Here is a 20,846-nt window from a genome sequence, read left to right as displayed (position 1 = left end):
TATGTTGATGAAGTATCCTGCTGCACATCAAACTCTTTCGCGATGAAGGATTTGCTTGTTGGATTGTCCTCCACATTGCTTTGTATGTTGTTCGGATATCACAATTCTTACGTTTCCAGATGTTTTAAATTGGTGTTGAACAACAGTAATGTATATATAAAGAGTTTGATGGTTCTCTTTATTTGTAAGTAGGTTCGTTGTCAGATCTCCCAGGCAGGTGACGCGCAGAGATTGATCGTGGCGTGGAGTTGAGCAAGTCGTGCCGTGATGTCCGTCCGACGCCCGGCGTGAGCCCGAGATGACTCTGATGTGATTCTGCCTCGTGGCTCGCCCAATCTCTCTGTCCCGCGACAGCTCCTTTTATACAATTTGCTAGCGTGTGCTATGCGTCAGGGTGATACGCATATCAAGGAGATCAAGGAATTGAAAGACATGAAAGTGTTGAAAGGTGCACTTCAAAATCATACACGCGTGTGACGCAACAGGGCTCCCCTCCTGGATCCGAAGTCGGTGAAAACGATGAAGGAAAAAGAAATAAAAACAAAAGTCATTCTGCGACATGGTGGGCACGGCAAAGAGTGCTCACGACTGCCAGTTTGAGTCGGTCGATGGAAACTTTCCTCACGGCCGTCGAGTCGATGCCGGAAGGTCTTCTCACCGTGAGTTGTTCGGCTGGGATCGGTCAAGTCGGAGAATCGATGAGGGATTGTGAGGACGAAGGTGCGTGGGGTTGGCCATGCTGCCGCGCACGGACAGGCCGGTCATCGGCGACGATGATCGCGTTGCCATGGCGCTCTGCAGGACGCTGAGGAAGAACGCTGACGTCGGCGGCCGTGTCGGCCATGAAGCGTCTTCCCGAAGTCCGATCGTGGACATAAGCGATGTCCGACGATGTCCGATCGTGGACATATATTGATGTCCGATCGTGGACATAAGCGATGTCCGACGATGTCCGATCGTGGACATATATTGATGTCCGATCGTGGACATAAGCGATGTCCGACGATGTGCGATCGTGGACATATACGATGCAGCTAGTTGCAGAGCCGCCAGGCGAATTGGACGATGTCGGCCATCAGGGTGCGGCAGGTTTCACGGTGGGGTCGGGGCGCCCACGGGTGGTGGCGGTCCATCGGGAGCTCGGCTTGAGGGGTCTTGCTGTGAAGATGCCGGGTTCACGGGCGGCTGGGAAATCTGGGTGTTTCCATTTGGAGAGTTGATTGGGCTGAGGAGGAGGGAAAAAAATGCTCCTGGCTGGCTCGCCAATAAAGAGTTTGATGGTTCTCTTTATTTGTAAGTAGGTTCGTTGTCAGATCTCCCAGGCAGGTGACGCGCAGAGATTGATCGTGGCGTGGAGTTGAGCAAGTCGTGCCGTGATGTCCGTCCGACGCCCGGCGTGAGCCGGGCGTGAGCCCGAGATGACTCTGATGTGATTCTGCCTCGTGGTTCGCCCAATCTCTCTGTCCCGCGACAGCTCCTTTTATACAATTTGCAAGCGTGTGCTATGCGTCAGGGTGATACGCACATCAAGGAGATCAAGGAATTGAAAGACATGAAAGTGTTGAAAGGTGCACTTCAAAATCATACACGCGTGTGACGCAACATATGTAAGCTCTGCTACACCGTTTTTTTATTGTACTCGCGTCAACAGGATAAACACGGAAGCTGGGCACGTGACAACGGGGTTCGAGAGTGTCTGAATAGAATGGCTGAGTTAGTGCTTAGTAACCATCATTAAACAGAAGACAACGAAACAATCCTGTTGCATTTGCAAAGGCCCACAGCTTGCAGAAAGGATGGACAGCGGAAAAGAGGCAGATGTTGATGATTTTTTTGATGAATCGTCCATTGAACTGCATCCCAATCGCGGCAAATACTGCAGACGACCTGTTGGAACCCGCATGGGCCCAAGATTCACCCAGAAAACTGTCACGTTTGGTGGAGGAAAAATCATGGTTCGGAGTTACATCCAGTACGGGGGTGAGAGAGAGATCTGCAGAGTGGATGGCAACATCAACAGCTACAAGTATCAAGAAATTCTTGCTGCCCTTTAGATCCCAAACCGCAAGAGAGGGCAAATTCTGGAGCAGGATAGTGCTCCTTCTCATACTTCAGCATCCACATAAAGTTCCTGTAAGCAAAGAAGGTGCTGCAGGATTGGCCAGCCCAGTCACCAGACATGAACGTTATTGTAACATGACTGGGGTAAGATGAAGGAGGCTTGGAAGATGAAACCGAAGAATCTTGATGAACTCTCAGACCTGCTAGGCTGCTTTCTTTGCCATTCCAGATGACTTCATCAATAAGTTAATTGAGTCATTGCCGGGACGTATGAATGCAGTCCTCCAAGCTCATGGGAGCCATGCATTATATTTTTCTAAGGCATCATGACTATGTGCTGATGTTATTGTAGCATATTTGTGTATTCAAAATGAAATATATGTATAATTTCTACATAATTTTTGTATGCGACAAGACTTTTGTCCAAGAAAAAGCTGACCTTTGTGTCCTAATTAAATAATAAAACTCAATGAATGGTACAAAACTTTGTTTTGGTATAATAAGCATAATCTAGAGGGCCTGGCCTTTCATATAAGCCTGATTCCAATATATCAGCGATTTTCAACCACTGTGTGTCTGTGGTTTCGTCGAGTTGCAGACTAAATTTTGCCGGGCTTAAAATCAGTTCCGCGACTACTTGAGCCAAAATGTCTTTACTCTGTCACTGACGGTGTCATTTGAAAGAGGAATTTGGTATAATTTACCTTCAGCCGTTCTTCCGAGTATCAGATTCGCCATCTTTAACGTAGCTGCTTTCACCAGTGTTTCACCAATGGTGTGTGGCTTGCCCTGCTTTGCGATCAGGTAAGCAGCTTCGTACGATGCTGTGAGGATGGCTTTGCTAACAGGTACAAATCCAAGAACAGGCAAAGTGGCCCTTTCATCGAATCACGCTCTCTTCACCTTGAAGTCATCAAGCGTTGTGTTCTTGTATTCCCCGTCTTCATGCAGCTTGATGAAGTGTTCCTTTAGTGTTGCTGGTGCTAGGCTAGAGATGCTCAACTTGGCATTGCAAATCATGCAAATAGGACGCTCACTCCCATCACGTTCCGTGATACATGAGAATGTTGTACATATTTCATCCAACCACTTTTTTCTTTTGCCTTTTGGATAAAATATAAAAAGGATGTACTACGATGACAATCACACATTGGTTACTGCAAGCTACTGGATAGCCTGTTCATTCGTTGTGAATGGTGGAAGCAGAAGCAGACTTCCTGACCTCTCTTCTTCTCTATATTCATTTTTCCGTTTTGGTATGCTTCTGACTCTATACTGCCCATACGATTTCCTATCGTATTTCTCCGTTTTGCCCGGAGCAATTGCTAAACGGGCACAAGAACGGACAAAACGACCTCTGAGGCCGGACGAAATGTTCAGTTTCCGTAATTAACAGAAGTGTGTCAGCGGAGGCTCCGCCGAGCCCCTGAGATCGTCTCACCGAACCCCAAGGGTTCAATCGAACCCAGGTTGAGAAACAGTGGTCTAAAGGAAGCTAACAGCTGGCACTGTGGCGATCGCCTGTTCTCGTGTTTTGAATGAACGCTGAGTATTTTCGATGTATTGTGAAGATTTTTTACTTTTTATCTTTATTGGAAATCTTAATTTTCATTGTTAAACCGTAACCCGGAATGAGTTACTGAAACCGGACTAGTTGGCAGGTATGTTTTTTGGCTCAGCTCCTTCCGCACCACGACAAATGGTACAAAGTCCGCATCACAGCAAATGCCGCACCGCCTGTCGATCTCTCTCTTCCTCCGACATTCATTCATGAACAAGACTCCCAGATACTTAAAGACCTCCACTTTAAGTGGCAATATCTCCTCCTTGACATGGAGAGGGCACTCCTACCTTTTCAGACTGAGAACAATTGTCTCAAATTTGGAGGTGCTGATTCTCAGAAGTCCAATAAAAAAACACGACTCGGGTTCTGATCAGGGGGGGGCGTTACTCCCAATCATGCTCCTCCAGGTCTCACATTCATTGCCCACATTGAAAACACCCAGCAGAACAAGGGAGTCCCCAGTTGGAGTACTCTCCAGCACACCCTGTAAGGACTTCAAAAAATATGGGTAAATTGACCTGTTGTTTCATGCACGTGCAGAAACAGTCAGGACCACTTCCCCCACCCGAAGGCGGAGGGAAGCAACCCTCTCGTCTACCAGAGTGAATCCCAATGTACAGGCAGTGAGCCGGGGGGCAATGAGTATGCCCACACCTGCTCTATGGTTTGGATTTGCCTTTATTAGTCTTGCAGTGGATAAATTTACATTTCACAGCAGCAAAATTATGAAAGGAATGAAAGTATAAAAATAAAATACAGGAGCTGCTGGAAAGGCAGCCACTCTCGCGGCGCCGTCTTGAAGTCAAAAGAACAAAAAAAACTAAATAACAAATGCATCTCCCCTCTCGAAGGCTGGTACCAGAACCGAAGGCTGTGTGTGGAGGCAAGTCCCACTATATCTAGTGTGATGTCACGAGAGGCTGTGTCCTGGAGGGCAAATAAATCCCCCTAAAATGGCTCCACCCAGCGAGAGTCTTGGCCCCATCTGGTGGAAGGCAGCAATTAAAACCACACACCTGCAGCTGATCAGGGCGGGATTGGCAGGCAAGGCTCTTAAGGCAGAGAGCCTCTGCGTGTGCAGGTTGGGGAAAGACAAGCTCGATTGCTGTGCTCTGTGAAGAAGTTGATTGCTGCGTGGAACTCATTGCCAGTTGGGACCACACGACAGGACACTGGATTTGGACCTTGCTAAGGTGGCTAGGCTACATGAGGAGGACGCCAAGAGGGGTGAGGCCTAGAGACTCTTGGAAAAGAACTCCGTCTTCAGTTTTACCTCAGAATAGACTTTATTTTGATTTAAGTTGATTTAAGTATTGGAAGCGGAGCCATCCGGATCGCTGGCGATCCCACCCACCCCTCCCACAGCCTCTTCAGCCTGCTGCCATCGGGTCGGAGACTGCGGAGTCTCCGAGCCAAGACCAGCAGGCTCAAGGACAGTTTCTGCCACCAGGCAGTCCGGAGACTCAACTCCCTCTCAGCCCTGCCCAGCCTGCCCCTTCCCACTGCCACACTCACCGAACTCTGAGTACACGCTACATGCTGTACGATCACCCTGAACTCTATTTTTTTCTTCTTTCTCATTTTTTCTGCAAGACCTCACTTCAACCCTTTCTTGTTGTTCGTTTTTGCATTACTACATTACGTCACTTTATATACGTCACTTCCTCACTTTACATATGTCACTACCTCACTTTACATACAGAAATTACATGTGTTGTCTGTTATCAATTGTATGTCTTTTTTAGCCACGTTATAAGTGCCTTGCATGTCTTGCACGCTGGGTCCGAGAGGACATTAATTTCATCTGTGCTGTATGTCATGCATATTAGCATATTTGACAATAAAGCTGACTTTGACTTTCTCCTCCATACCAGGACACACAGACGTGGTGCAACACGAGATACGCACCATGCCTGGAAAGACAGTACACCAGCGTCCATACCGTGTGCCAGAGGCCCGTAAGACAGCTTTACAGGAGGAGATCAGGAAGATGCTGGAACTTGGAGTAATCGAGGAGTCCCAAAGTGCGTGGGCGAGTCCGATCGTGTTGGTCCCCAAGCCAGACGGGTCTTAGGCTCTTAAGGCAGAGAGCCTCTGAGTGTGCAGGTTGGGGAAAGACAAGCTCGATTGCTGTGCTCTGTGAAGAAGTTGATTGCTGCGTGGAACTCATTGCCAGTTGGGACCACACGACAGGACACTGGATTTGGACCTTGCTAAGGTGGCTAGGCTACATGAGGAGGACGTCAAGAGGGGTGAGGCCTAGAGACTCTTGGAAAAGAACTCTGTCTTCAGTTTTACCTCAGAAGAGACTTTATTTTGATTTAAGTATTGGAAGAGACACTATTCAAACCTTTGTTGCTTGTGAATCCCCCCGACGTCTTGATTACGCTCGACCAATTCGAGCGTCAGCTGGCGTTGGTGTGGGGACAAACTTGGACCCATCTGGACTTCTTCTCTTGCCGGTTCCTTAGCTTCGCTGGGGGGGAGACAACTGAACAGCGCCTCTCTGGCATGCCATTTCTTTAGGAGGTTAACGTGGTAAATCTGCTCAGGTTTCCTCTTACCAGGTTGCCTCACCTTGTAGTTTACCTCGCCCATGCGTTCGATGACCTCGAAGGTCCCCTGCCAGGATGCCAGGAATTAGCACTCCACCGTTGGCACTAAGACCAGCACTCTGTCCCCTGGCTTGAACTCTCGAAGCTGGGCAGGTCTATTGTAGGAGGCTTGCTGCTGTCATTGGGCCGCTTCCATGTGCTCTCGCACTATCGGATAAATGGCCATCATCCTTTCCCTCGTGACCCCACATGCTCGATGAGGGTACGTTGTCGGCACGGCTGCTCTTCCCACGCCTCTTTGGCGATATCCAGCAGTCCCCGGGGTCTGTAAGAGTACAACAGCTCAAAGGGTGAAAAACCAGTAGAAGACTGTGGTACCTCCCTCACGGCAAACAGCAAGTACGGCAGCAGTTGATCCCAGTTTCGGCCATCTTCTTTGATAACTTTCCTCATCATGGCCTTGAGGTTCTTGTTGAACCGTTCTACCAACCCATCCGTCTGTGGGTGGTAGATGGAGGTTCTCAGCTGCTTGACCTTGAGCAGAGCACATAGGTCCTTCATGACCTTGGACATAAAGGGGCTTCCTTGGTTTGTCAGTATCTCCTTTGGGATTCCCACCCGGCTGGTGAGAGCAAATAGGTCCTTTGCAATCTGCTTAGTGGTAGCCTTTCTGAGGGGAACAGCCTCTGGAAACCGAGTGGCATAATCAACCATAACTAAAATATATTGGTGTCCCCTAGCACTTTTTGGTAGAGGTCCAACTATATCCAGCCCAAGCCCCTGAAAAGGGGTCTCAATGATGGGTAAGGGAATGAGCGGGTTTCTGTATGTGGGCTTTGGCGCCACCTGTTGGCACTTCGGGCAAGAACGACAATAGTTCTCCAGAAGTTCTGGCCAGAAGAACCGTTGTAAGATTCTCTCTTTCGTCTTTTCTACCCCGAGGTGTCCCCTTAGCAGGTGTGTGTGTGCCAAGTCCAAGACTGTAGCTTGGTGTGTCTGTGGTACGAGAAGTTGTTTACGTACTTCACCATTTTGCTTCGTTACCTGGTATATTGGATTGGATTTGCCTTTATTAGCCCCCGGTCAACAGCAAAATGGGGGTATGTGGGACTCGTCCTCTCCCCCAGTACTACACCCTCTAAAACCTGCACATTTTTCATGGCGTTGGCAAGGATAGGATCCTGTAACTGGGCTGTACCATACCGGCCTGTTAGAGGAGGCAGCTTCTGGGTCTCTGGGTTCTCATCACCACTGGAAGCCGGGAGATTTTCTGAGACTGGAGTCTCCTCGGCTGTCTCTGGGCCAGACTCCGTCTCCGGTGGTGCATTTGCTGTCCCTAGGAGAGCATAGGCTGGGGAGAGTGAATCAGGGGGGTAGGCTTGAGCATTCATGACACGAATCTTACCCCTCCCCTTCCGAGGTAGTCGGGCCAGTCTTTCCTGTGTTTCTCTCCACAGTGGATGAAAGGCCGGGCAGTCGCGTCCAATCAGAAGGGGGACAGGGAGAGAGTCAACCACGCCAGCTACTATGCGGATGATTCCCTTGTCAAGAAGGGTGCAAGCAATCCCACCCACTGCTGCTTGGGCCACCTTTCTCGAGTGGCTGTTACTTCAAATGTATGCAGGTACGCCTCAATATCATCCGTCGCCCCCATCTTGGCTAAAAAAAAAAAATCACTCGCCTTCACCCGGGGAATGTTCTTGGCAGCCATTTGTTTTTGCAAGAGCAATTCCTTTGCCTTCAGTTCATTTGCTGTCTTTGCTCCTCTGGGAGAGCCAAATTGGCCTGATATTGGGCTTCCTGACTTGCGAGAAGGGTTTTCAAGATATCTTCCTTTTTTTTTTTGTAATTGAAGATATTTTCAATTTAGAAAAAACATAACACAAACCATCTATGTCCATGCACTTATTAACGCTTGTCCAGTACCCGCATCCTCCACCCTATGATCTCATGAGAGGCTAGCTCTCAGCGGGACAGGACAAGGAGCGCAATGGGCGACAGGTTTGAATAAAAACAAAGGTTTTAATAAAGGGTTTCAGGGGGAATTCACAAGCAACAAAGGTTTGAATAGTGTCTCTTCCAATACTTAAATAAAGATAAAGTCCCTTCTGAGGAGAAACTGAAGACAGAGTTCTTTTCCATGTGGTTCTAGGCCTCACCCCTCTTGATGTACTTCTCAGGTAGCCTAGCCACCTTTAGCAAGAGTCCAAATCCAGTGTCTGTCGTATGGTCGCAACTGGCGATGAGTTTCATGCAGCAATCAGTTTCTCCACAGAGCACAGCAATCGAGCTTGTCTTCCCCGGCCTCCACACTCAGAGGCTCTCTGCCTTAAGAGCCTTGCCTGCCAATCAAGCCGTGATCAGCCGCAGGTGTGTGGTTTGAATTGCTGCCTTCCACCAGACGGGGCCAAGACTCTCTGGGTGGAGCTATCTTAGGGGGATGTATTTGCCCTCCAGGACACAGCCTCTCGTGACATCACAAGACATCAAAGGACAAAGACATAAAGCAACGCTGAAAGACGCTTTATACATTCCTTCATACCCCCAAGACATTTTGTCTGTAAAGAAGGCAACCACCAACGGGGCAACAGTGATAATTAAAGAAGGTAAAAATTCACTGATTACGAAAGGTGGGACAAAATATGGTATACATGTGTATGGAAAGTTGTACTATTTCCATATTGAGAAAGAGACACAGATAAATGAAACAGATGAAAACACATATTATGGCATGAGATTAAGGCCTAAGATTAGTGAGGTCTTTCAGGAGCCTAATAAGAGAGCCCAAGAGTCATGTGTACAAGACAGGGATGCACGCGAAAGTGCAGTCACAGAGATTAGGCCAAATGAACATAAACTCACACAACAAAGTGACACAAATGATGAACCTGAAAAAAGAAGGTATCCTACTAGGGAAAGAAAGAAACCTAGTCACTTTGATGATTTTGTGATTGAGTATAGCGATAACGATGAGGCACACACCACAGTAGACTACTGTAACAGAACTGTGTGTGTTCCGCAAACATATGCAGAGGCTATGAGATCAACTTATTCACAAGAATGGGCAAAAGCCATGAATGAGGAAATTCCGTCAATAAATGAGAACAACACATTTACTGTAACAACCCTACCTGCGGGCAAGAAAACAGTGGGGGGTAAATGGGTATATGCTATCAAACGTGATGTAGATGGTAGAGATAAATACAAAGCACGATTTGTAGCAAAGGGCAAGAGCCAGGTGGAAAACATAGACTATGGAGAGACATTTTCACCAACAGCCAATCAAACAGGTATAAGAGTGGTGCTTCAAAAAGCAGCTCTGGAAAATGGAGAAAAGGATGATGGTCTAGTTTACAAACTAGAAAAATCACTTTACGGTTTAAAACAATCTGGCCGAAACGGGAACAAGGTCTTACATAATTATTTAACCGATAATGAGTATAAGCAAAACCCAGGTGATTATTGTATGTATGCCAAAGAGTCAAGAAGTGACAAGGTGATCAAAATCATATGGGACGGTGATTTCATTATTGATGACTACCAATACGCAAAAACAATTGTGTTTAAATGTGAAATGTGTAAGACAGAGTTCACATGTGTAAGACAGAGTCACATTGTTCTGTTTATCTTGGTTTACATTACAGCAAACTGAGTATAAGTGGGGGTGTTAAGAAAGTTAGATTGTATCCTCATTTTATGTAATGCTGTAATACTGAGCTGATCTGGCAACCCAGCCACTACGCGACATCACGTGACTTGACAGCGATAAAAGCCAGTTTATGTCTATGTGTTTGGACTTCTCGTACGACGATGAGCGTAGCTGTTGCTCTTTGTGCCCCGGCAAATAAATATCCTACTTGTATGATCTAAACAAGAGGACCATCTGGACTCTTTATTCTCCCAAATGCATCGCGAAAGCGCTGAAGATCTCAACATGACCAGACCTGATGCGGACGTGAAACGATACAAAGACAACATTGCAGGATTACTGTGGGAGTTTGAGAAACGTTTTCAGGTATTTGGTGAACTTGAGACAGAATTTTCAGTTTTTCGCTCACCTTTCACAGTTAAAGCTTCTGATCTACCGGTCGAAATTCAGCTAGACATAACTGATTTGCAATGTAGTGCAGATTTGAAGGGCAAATTTGCCTCCGGAGGTCTGGACAAATTTTTATCAGTATGTAATCTACTACCAGGCTACCCCAAATTAACAGCGCTGGTTGCCAAAGTTTTCTCAGTCATGAATATCAATAAAACAAAAATGCGTTCAAAGCTCACAAACAAGCACTTAAATCTTCTTCTTTCCCTTTCGGCTTTTCCCTTCAAGGGGTCGCCACAGCGAATCTGTGTCCTCTATCTTCAGAGGTTTGATTTGCATGTTTGTTTTGGCCAAGCTTTTATGCCGGATGCCCTTCCTGACACAACCCTCTGTATTTATCCGGGCTTGGGACCGGCACAAGAAGACTTATGTCCCGTTGTGGCTACAGAACAAGCAACTCGCTCAGTAGAAGGCGCCCAAACACAAAATTGTCAGTGGCACAGCAACAATCAATAAAGCAAAAGTATACTCACCATTTGACACTGTCATAAAATCAATGCACGAATTACTATTGACAGTCTTACAATGTTACAACATAACAAAGAAGCATCTTGTCCAAGGGAGCTTGTAATACATACAGGAACTATAATGGCACTCTGAAAGTGTCAGCTTGTCAGGACATGACACCTGGTATTGATGCAATTGTACAGGCCAAAAGATGCCAAATATCAGGAACAAAAACAATGGTTGAAAAATTCCTTTCTTTATAAATATCATTTAATCTTGAAGTGCATGACTATATTTTTCGATACCGATTTATTGTTAAAGTTTTGTGCCATTGTAGAATCATTGGTAACTGTTGCAATGCATATATGTGAATGATAAAAGCAAATTGCACATTTGTTTATGAAACGAAATGTTGTGTAAGAGGAATGTTCATTAAATGTCATCATTTTCCAAATGTTCTTGTGCTTCTTCACACCAAAACTAATGAAAAACATTATGTTTTGGTTATTTATAGCATGTATGGTATAATTTTAATGGTCAGACCCACTAACATATGCCAAGGCCGTATGTGGCCCACGATGTGAAATGAGTTTGACACCCCTGATGTAGAAGAATGAATTTACAATGCGGGGGGCGCTAAAGGATGAATACACTTGAATTTCTTCAATTCCCTACTTTAAAAAAAATGGCCCTCTTAACTTTTTAGTACCCCTAATGTTAGTGTTGTGGACAGCCACTTTTTGTCAGCAGGGTTTTTTTAATCCAGAAATAATTCTTCACACAACATACCTGAATAATTTATCCTTCTCAAAAACTGCGTCAGCACACAAGTTGACCGGAATCAGAAGATCTGGATGGGAGTCTAAATGAACCATCTTAATGTTCTTCATAGGGAGATGTCGTGATGCAATGGCACGATAGATATGGCACACCACCTAGCGAAGACAAGGAAATCTGCAGCTTACATTTGGAAAAGAAAAAATCTGATGTTATGGAGCAGAAAACATATATACCGTATTTTTTGGATTATACGTCGCTCCGGATTATAGGTCGCACCAGCCAAAAAATGCATAATTAAGAAGAAAAAAACATATATAGGTCGCATTTTTGGGGAAAATTTATTTGATAAAATCCAACACCAAACAACATACATGTCATCTTGAAAAGCAATTTAAAATAAATTAATTAAATTAAAATAAAATAGAGAACATCAGGCTCCGTTTCACTTCTTTTATTTCCAACATAACACCGCAGCTCTCGCTCTACGCAACTCCGATGGACACACCTCTTTTTTGGTAACCCAGAATCGTCATTTACAAGTGTTATTCAGATAACTCTACCACAAAGAACATGCTAACAAGTTTACCAAAATATCAGGTTTTCCTCCAAATCACCAAATCCAAGGAAATCTTCATCCTCGGTGTCACTTTTAAATAACTCCCCCAACTCGGCAGGTAGACAAGGCGCCACTTCCTCTTCTACGTCGCTTACATCAGACTCATCGTCAGTTGCAGTTCCAATTATTCCAGCCTTTCTGAATCCCGACAGGATAGTTTCGGTTTTCACTGAAGCCCATGCTTTGTCAATCCATTCAATGACTTCCAGGAAAGTTGCATGGCGCATTCTCCCGGTTGCTGTGAAGCTGTGCTCTCCATCCATCATCCACTGCTCCCACAGGTTACGCAAAACTGTCTTAACCCTTTACAGTCGATGGAGTCATATTTGGTACACTAAAGATAAGTGCTTATAGATCGAAAAAATTAAAGGTAGCAGTTCAAGTTTCGATTGGAACTGATGCAGCACAAGTTACATGTCCCTTTAACACAGGTTATGTGCAGCTATGCCTTTTAGAGCGTCAGTGACATCATCTCCTTCTTGTGCAACACAACGTACGCTCCTGCATCTTCAAAGCTCCTTCTACTTCTCGTCACGGATCAAATATCACGTAAGTACATGTTGTGACGATTTTATGAGCTATTCAGAAGAGGTTTACCTTGATACTGAAATGCATAAACTAACGCTAACTTATTTATTTACCAAGAAATATTAAAAATAAGTGCTGTCTAAAAGATGGAACATTCTGCGTGCTAACGCTAGTTTCATGATGATATTGTTGATCCTGACTGGGTACCCGATGCGAATAATTGGAAGTGAATGGTGCGTTTTACACTAATAGCTGTACCTCATAGCTTTGCATTCTCAATATAATTATTGAAACGGAGGTCCATATGTTTTTTTGTCATATCCTAAACAGAAATTAGAAAACTTAAAACATTTTCATCATAATGTCTGGTACAAATTTAACACTTCCTATTTCCAAAACACAGTGAAACATGGTAGGAGCAGGGACAACACTTACAAGTTTCTGTGAAAAAAAAAATACAGGAAAAGCTAAAAGTCTATATTTTATTTGGGGCAAATCAAAGACAGCAAAATTACTTCTGAAGGCCTTGAGGACATTAGATTGGCATGTCAAGTAAAATCATCTGAGAGAAAGAATTTGTAATCAGAAAATGTAGAAATGATTGTTTTGAAGAACGTAATAGGTTGCATTTCCACTTGTTATGTAAGGTTTTGTTGCCACCTAGTGGACAAAATAGTGCATTTCACATTCTCAAATACAGTACTTTGACTTGAAGATAAAACATCTGAAAGGACTGAAATTCTGTTTGTGATGTAATGTAAGGAAAGAGATGCCCATTTCACGGTAAGATCAGAGCATTGAGATCAAATGGTTAGTTTGGTATAGTTTTTGCTTTTTTGAATGTTGCTGTGCCCATATGTTTTTTTCTAAAATACCCATGTACTGTATATCTTTCCAGATCCTGATGAGAATGAAATAGATGACCATGTTGATGAAGATATTTTTGCATCGGACACAGTCGTGACTGTTGCATTGATGAACTTCTATCACTATTCAAATATTTTCAAAGGGTTTTCGATGAAAAAATGATGGATATTATTGTTGAACAGTTGAAATTCTATGCAATGCAAAATAACATCAATAAGCCCCTGTGTCTCGCGAAGGAAGAGCTTGAGAAGTGGCTGGGATTGATATATTGTTTCTCAATCTCAAAATGACTAAACACTCTGATGCTTTGGGCTTGAAAGCTATCTCCACTAACTGATTATGCTGCAGAATGTACTGTATGTCAAGGGATCGCTTCGAAATTATAAAAAGGAACTTGCATATAGCAGACAACACAAAACAAGGAACTCGGGGAAGCCCAAATTATGATCCCTTGCACAAAGTAAGGCCAATGATAAAAGTTTCAAGAATTACCCAAGTCACAGCGTTTGTCAATTGATGAACAAATTGTACTCTATGAACACTCAAGCAGTATCTACCAAATAAACCAATGAACTGGGGATTCAAGTTGTTTGTGCTGGCAGGTTATGATGGCTACATGTATGCATTCCATATACAGGAACGATAGATCCAGTCAGTGACTCCAAGGTTCCCGATCTGAAAGTGACCTCAAATGTTGTGCTCCATTTGGCTCAAAACATCCAACCAGGAAACAATCATCGATTGTATTTTGATAATTGGTTTACATCTATGCCCTTACTCCAACATTTGGTAACAAGAAAAATCTGGTGTTGTGGCACAGTGAGGCTCAATCGATTGTTCAGCTGAACCACAGCTAAAAGACATTGAGGTTTTTTTCCCGCTGATGATACAGTATTCGGTTTGACAACATAGCTCATGTTCCATATATTGCAAAGAACTGCAACAGGTGGAAGCATGGCACATACTCGGTGAAAACTAATATTTACAGCAAAAAAATGCAATGTAAATCTTTGTTTGAATCATCACAAGAACTGCTTTGCATTACTCCATGGTTATTAGCTAGTTTTCTTTATCTGTAAAGGAACTATGTATTTTATGTAAACATTTTATATCAATATTTTATGTAAATTATGTATGTATTTTATGTAAATATTTTATGTATTTTAATAAAAATGTCATATGGGTAAAAGTCTAGTCTTTGAAGTTGCACTTGACATATGTTCCAAAAAAGGCACCCTCTCAACATAGGCCTTTCAGGATGATTGGGCCAAATTAGGAACAAATTTTCTTAGGCTCAAATTTTCTACATTATTGAAAAATAATAAAAAAGGAAGCTACTAGTATGTTATTATATCCATCAGTGACCATAAAAACTGAACAGATTTTTGTTTTCTAATTAGAACATAATTCAGGCAGTAAAGGGTTAAAGCTCCTATTCACAGAGATATCAAGTGGCTGGCTTGGTTAAGCCTCCAGGGATGATGGCAGGTATGGAGTTGAATACTTTTAATTTATTTTTTAACTGTGGTGTGATGTGCGCTCTCATGCTATCATCACAAGCAGAGCTTTGCGTGCTCTAAAGAAGCCATCCGGTCGCTTATTGTAGCACTTTGTAAGCCACAAGTTCATAATTTCTTGATCCATCCACCCTTTCTCGTTCACGGCGACTGCAACTGAGGAGGATTGGATTTTTGGCATGGTTTTTCGTTTGAAAATGACCATCGGTGGCAGTTTTGATCCGTCTCCACAACATGGAAGCACCACTGTGAAGTGTGATTTCTCATGACCAGTTGTAACTATATTCACACTTTTTTGCTCTTTCTCCGCAACACTTCGGCCCATGGGGAAGTCAAAAGTGCGGGGGACCTCGTCCATGTTAATAATATGATCTGGTGTCACGTTGTGATCATTTACATGCTTTTCAATGAGCGTGCGGAAACTGTCAACCTTGGCTTGGAAGTCCGCTGGCAGTTTTTGGGACAGTGTTGTCCTTGCTCTGATAGAGAGGCGTTTGCGTTGCATTAAGCGGTAACACCAAGAAGGTCCTCCTGCAAAGCCGTTTATATTCATCTCCTTGGCAACGACCTGGGCGTGGAGCCACAACTGCACCGTTGACAAACCTCTCCCAGCAGCACGTTGTTCAAGCACCCAGGCGTGAACTCGTTCCTCCAACTGCGGCCACCTAGCTTTTCGCCCGCGATTAGCTTTTTTTGTTTTCTTCATTTTAGTAAGCGTAACCTCTGCTTTTCGCCAGTCCTTTACAAGTTTCTCGCTCACTCCAAACTTTCTTTCTGCTGCTCGATTGCCGTTTTCAGCTGCATATTTCATTTTTTATCTGCAGCTTGTAAGCTGCAGAATATGACTTTTTTTCGGTGCCATTTTTATTCAGCCCTTCTCAGTTGTGTTTATAAATAACAGGTGTTACAGTAAAATCTGACCCTCCAGAAACCATGACCGCAGCGACGACAGATTCTGACGGGTCACAGATTTTCCTGTAACACCTGTTATAGAAATGTGTAGGCTACGGTCTCTGCGCTCACAGATTTTGACGGCTCACAGATGTTTCAACACCACAATATCAGAGCACAGGCCTAGAGCGCGCTCTTGCGGTTTAATGTGAAAATAACATGTGAAATGATATACAGTAATTAAAAAAAGCACACAAGTCGCACCCCCGACCAAACTATGAAAAAAACCGATTTATAATCCGAAAAATACGGTACCTTCAAAAACAGCTGGGTCACAAAAATCAACGATATGAGTCGGTGTGACGGAGGAATTCAAGGTGGAGGTGGGACTCCACCAGGGGTCAACTCTGAGCCCCTTATTCGCGATGGACAGGCTGACAGACGATGTTAGACAAGAATCTCCTTGGACCATGATGTTTGCAGATGACATTGTGATCTGTAGTGAGAGCAGGGAAGAGGTGGAGGACAAACTAGATATGTGGATGTATGCCCTGGAAAGGAGAGGATTGAAGATCAGTCGCAGCAAGACGGAATACTGTGTGTGTGTGTGTCTGTGTGTGAATGCAAGTGCACGAGTGATGCTAAAGGGAGAATAGATAAATAAGGTGGAGGATTTTAAGTACTTGGGGTCCACTGTCCAGAGGAATGGAGAGTGTGGAAAAGAGGTGAAGAAGCATGCCCAGGCAGGCTGGAACGGCTGGAGAAAAATGTCACGTGTGATGTGTGACAGAAGTGTTTCAGGTAGAGCAGGGGTCGCGAATTTTTTTGACTAAGAGAGCCATAAAAGTAAAATATTTTATATATATATATATATGTTTTTCAGTGAGAGTCACACGCGGGCACACACACATGCAAACACGCACGCACCTACGCATGCACGCGCGGCCACTTTTCAACAAAATGTCAGAATGTATTATTTAAAATAACTTTGTGATAGTACTCACCATTAACATGAATGTTATTCCGTTCCTCGTCATTGGTAAATATCCAGCCAAACGATCGCTCCATAGGCGAAGTTACTGCTAGCTAGCCTCATAAGCTTCCACACTTGCTTTCTGCAATATACTTCTCGCAGAAGTATATTGATGCTCACGTTAACATGGGGCTTATTAAAATGTCACAGACATTCGACTGTTTCATCGATGGAATTGTTTCATAGCAAATTAGAATCCCCAACTGCAAACATGAACAGCGAAAAAATGCGAATATGTATTTAGTTTTATCGGCGAGCCATATGCAATCATCAAAAGAGCCATATATGGCTTGCGAGCCATAGGTTCCCGACCCCTGAGCTCGGGTGAAAGGGAAGGTATAAAAAACAGTGGTGAGACCAGCCATGATGTTTGGACTGGAGACAATGCCACTGAAGAAAAGAACAGGTTGGATAGGATCAGGAATGAGTATATCAAAAGGACAACTCATATTAGAGGCTTTGGAGATAAAATCAGAGAGGCCAGACTGAGCTGGTTTGGATATGTCCAGAGGAGAGAGAGTGACTACATCGGGAGAAGGATGCTGAGCCTTGAACTCTTTGAGACAGTTTGTTCTGCTGTGCGGCGAGTTGGGTGGGTTGGGCGAGTCGGCGTTGCAGACTGCCCCTGGGTCGCACGTCGGCACGGGGTACGGCCAGGAAAAGGGCAACAACTTGAACTTTTTTGCTTCGCCGCCCGCCTGATTCCGAGCGTGTGTTGGGTGACCTCTTCTGGCTTCTCAGTTAGCAGGGAGAGCGATTTTTGGACAGCTCGCAAGCGTGGGAAGCCGTGCGTTTTTGGGTCAGCAGAAAGCGTGTGCGCTGACATAGTAATAAAAGTTTGATAATACGAAATATAAAATGACACTAAAACTTATATTAATAAATGAACTGTCAACATTTTGGTATATAATAGTATTCAATAGAAAATGTTACTTAAAAACAACAGATTGACATCGTATACTATCCTGTCGTATAAACCTCGCGTCAGCCATTTTGAATGCATTTCGATTTTCGACCGTTTGACTTACAACCGTTTTGTCGGAACGGTACCCGGTCATAAGTCGGATGTTACCTGTACATCACTTCCTCGTGCTGCGTCTCATTGTGACCAATGTATGAATGTTGTTGAATAAAGTTTTTTTAAACTAATTTGCAGAAATGTTTGGCTGAGATCTCTGCAAATCGGACATTATTCTCATGTAGCGTTCCATTGTGAGTCGATGTGTTGTATTATTCAATCACGATAAAAAAAAGCAGATGTGTTTGTTTGAGATCTGCACAAATTGGACCGTTATCCTCGTGAAGCGTGACATTGTGAGCAGACATTTTTGTATTATTCAATAAAGATTAAAGCAGATGTGTTCGATGAGACACTTCCTTGAGTCGCGTCCATTGTTAGCAAATGAGTTTGTATTGTCCAATTAAGATAAAAAAAAGCAGTTTCGTGAGAACTTTTATTACGTGTGTGCCAGTGACGTGCAGTCAGGGGAGGCAGGTAAGGCAGTGCCTCACCTGTCATCATGGAAATATCAAATGAAAAAATAAATTAAACAGTTAAATGTATTTAGTGATTTGTACTTTAAAGTTCTTGTCCATTTAACTTCACCGTTTTTGGATTTTTTTTTTCAAAATCGCTGAATTTTCACATTTACCGTTCAAATACTCAGTAGAGACGAGCGGTGACGCAGCAGCCGGCTGAGCCTCAACATGGATTGCGCAATCACTATGCTAACTGTGCTGGCTTGCTCTGCAGTGAGACCGCATTGCTGTCCTTCTGCATATCGCTATTAAAGCGTTCAAACACGTTTAGAATTTGAACTAAATTTCTAAAGTTTAGCGCCTTGCATGCTGGGTCCGAGAGGACAGTAATTTCATCTGTGCTGTATGTCATGCATATTAGCATATTTGACAATAAAGCTAACTTTGACTTTGATATAATGTACAGTCACTGTACATTATAAACACTGTACTACAGTGTTTATTTTGTTTTATTTTTATCAAAACTATGTGCGTAGGTGAGGGACAGTTCTCCTGCCTCATGACAGGGGGCACTTGTGATTCCAGAGATAGTACTTGCAACTCCACGGCTGCAGAAAAATAGAATAGGGACAGCAAGCTACAGTAAACAGTTAGCAAGTAAAGTGCAACCCTCCAGTTATTTTTTCGTGTTGCTTGGCCTTATTTTCAGAATGGAGGATTACATATATAAATTGAAAGAATTTCCTAAACTGGACTTTCAATCGAAGCAGGAGATAATAATTAAAGGAAGACCAACACCGGAGCTAAAAGGTTTGCTTCAGACAACGTGACAGAATACTCGCTCTTTTCAGACGGACTGGTACACACGAAAAGGCTGGCTGTGTGGATGTCCAGCAAGAAACCGCCTTTTCTGCTTTTCCTGCCTTCTGTTCTCAATTTATGACAATGTCTGGACTCAAATGGGATATTGCGTCCTAAAAAATTTACAACGGAGCTTTATCAAACATGAACGGTCGACCGCGCACATCCAAAGTCAAATCGCGCTAAAAACATTTGGGATGTCCAGGATCGACTTGGCTTTGGATGAACAGCGAAGACTCAACATCAGCATCCACAATGCTAAGGTAAAGGAGAACCGGGAGATTTTGAAAGATCTCATCAATGCCACCTGATTCCTTGCCAAACAACAGCTGAAGAAAGATAAGGAAGGCTTCTACAAAGTTATCGATGCCTTTCTTCAGAAGGAGCGGCGCATGGACTTCATTTACATTTTCAAACACGATCTTCTTTTCCTTTCGGCTTTTTTCCTTCAAGGGGTCGCCACAGCAAATCAGTGTCCTCCATCTAATAACGTTTTTTTTAATTATTTCAGAATCAGAATCAGAATCATCAGAATCAGAATCATCTTTATTGCCAAGTATGTAGAACACACAAGGAATTTGTTTCCGGTAGAACACGCTGCACTAGTATCGTTGTCAAAAAAACTGCTAAGTGGCACTATACAGTTCCATTTTGGCTACTGTTATTTTTTTTATGCTACAGTTTATATATATAAAAAATGCTGACATGACATTTTAAACAAAACACGTTAACTGTTGTCAATCAAATGGTGAATAAGCTACTCTGTAGAGTTCATATGTTTGTAAATGTGACTATGATGATGTCAGTGCCTCACCAGCCATGAACCTCACCGCACGTCACTGGTGTGTGCATACAGTTTGTCTTGAAACAAAGAAAGGTTGATACAATTCAATTCGGGCATGAGAAGAAGTTCCAGGCTTCCCCGTGTGTATAAATCCCAAGATAAGAGTTTTATATCAGATTAGCTCGACTTGTTACAAGGATGTTTCCGAGGTGGTGAAAGAGAAGATCCTTGTGGAGGTGTTAATCACTCATGAAGGGAAATGGATACAAACTTAACACATTTGTACAGATGACGGCTGAAGAAACCTTCTCATCGATGGACCACTCCTGTACGACTGAGAGCTTACACAGACATACAAACTTAACACCACATTCTTTAAGAGTTCAAACCAGCGGTCACCAAACTCCGGCCCAACTGCAGATTTGGCCCACCCCTGAACAATACCAGAGTCAAATGTCGTTTTCGATCATTATCTGATCCTATTTTAATCAATGTATGTTGTTTATCATCGTGATTGAACAATACAAACACGCCTGCTCATAATAGAATGCTAAAGGAGTCGGTCACAATGCGACGCGACACAAGAAAGTGACGTATGAGGAAGTGGCGCTCAGTTTGGTCCTGAACCCGTTTTCTCTTGTAAACCTTCCTGTCAAAGAGAGAACGGAATAATGGCGAAAAGGTTAGGAAAGAGAAAAATAGATTCAGAATGCAGGGTATTTAACATGCAGTGGACAAACGATTACTTTTTTGTTCAGTGCAAA

General features: G+C 43.6%; 1 protein-coding gene across 1 annotated transcript in view; it reads right to left on the bottom strand.

The window, feature by feature from the left end:
- The window catches only part of lg11h5orf22 (linkage group 11 C5orf22 homolog), a 93,873-nt gene that overhangs the window by 65,245 nt on the left and 7,782 nt on the right, over positions 1-20,846 (bottom strand). Inside the window, exon 2 of the mRNA XM_089007484.1 lies at positions 11,516-11,661. Within this exon, the coding sequence (XP_088863610.1) occupies positions 11,516-11,661 (146 nt within the window). The remainder of the gene's footprint in view (positions 1-11,515; positions 11,662-20,846) is intronic.

This window comes from Hippocampus bargibanti, linkage group LG11, assembly GCF_051943395.1.
Source record: "Hippocampus bargibanti isolate YZ-2025 linkage group LG11, ASM5194339v1, whole genome shotgun sequence".
Lineage (NCBI taxonomy): Eukaryota > Metazoa > Chordata > Actinopteri > Syngnathiformes > Syngnathidae > Hippocampus > Hippocampus bargibanti.
This window is presented reverse-complemented; position numbering and strand designations above follow the sequence as displayed.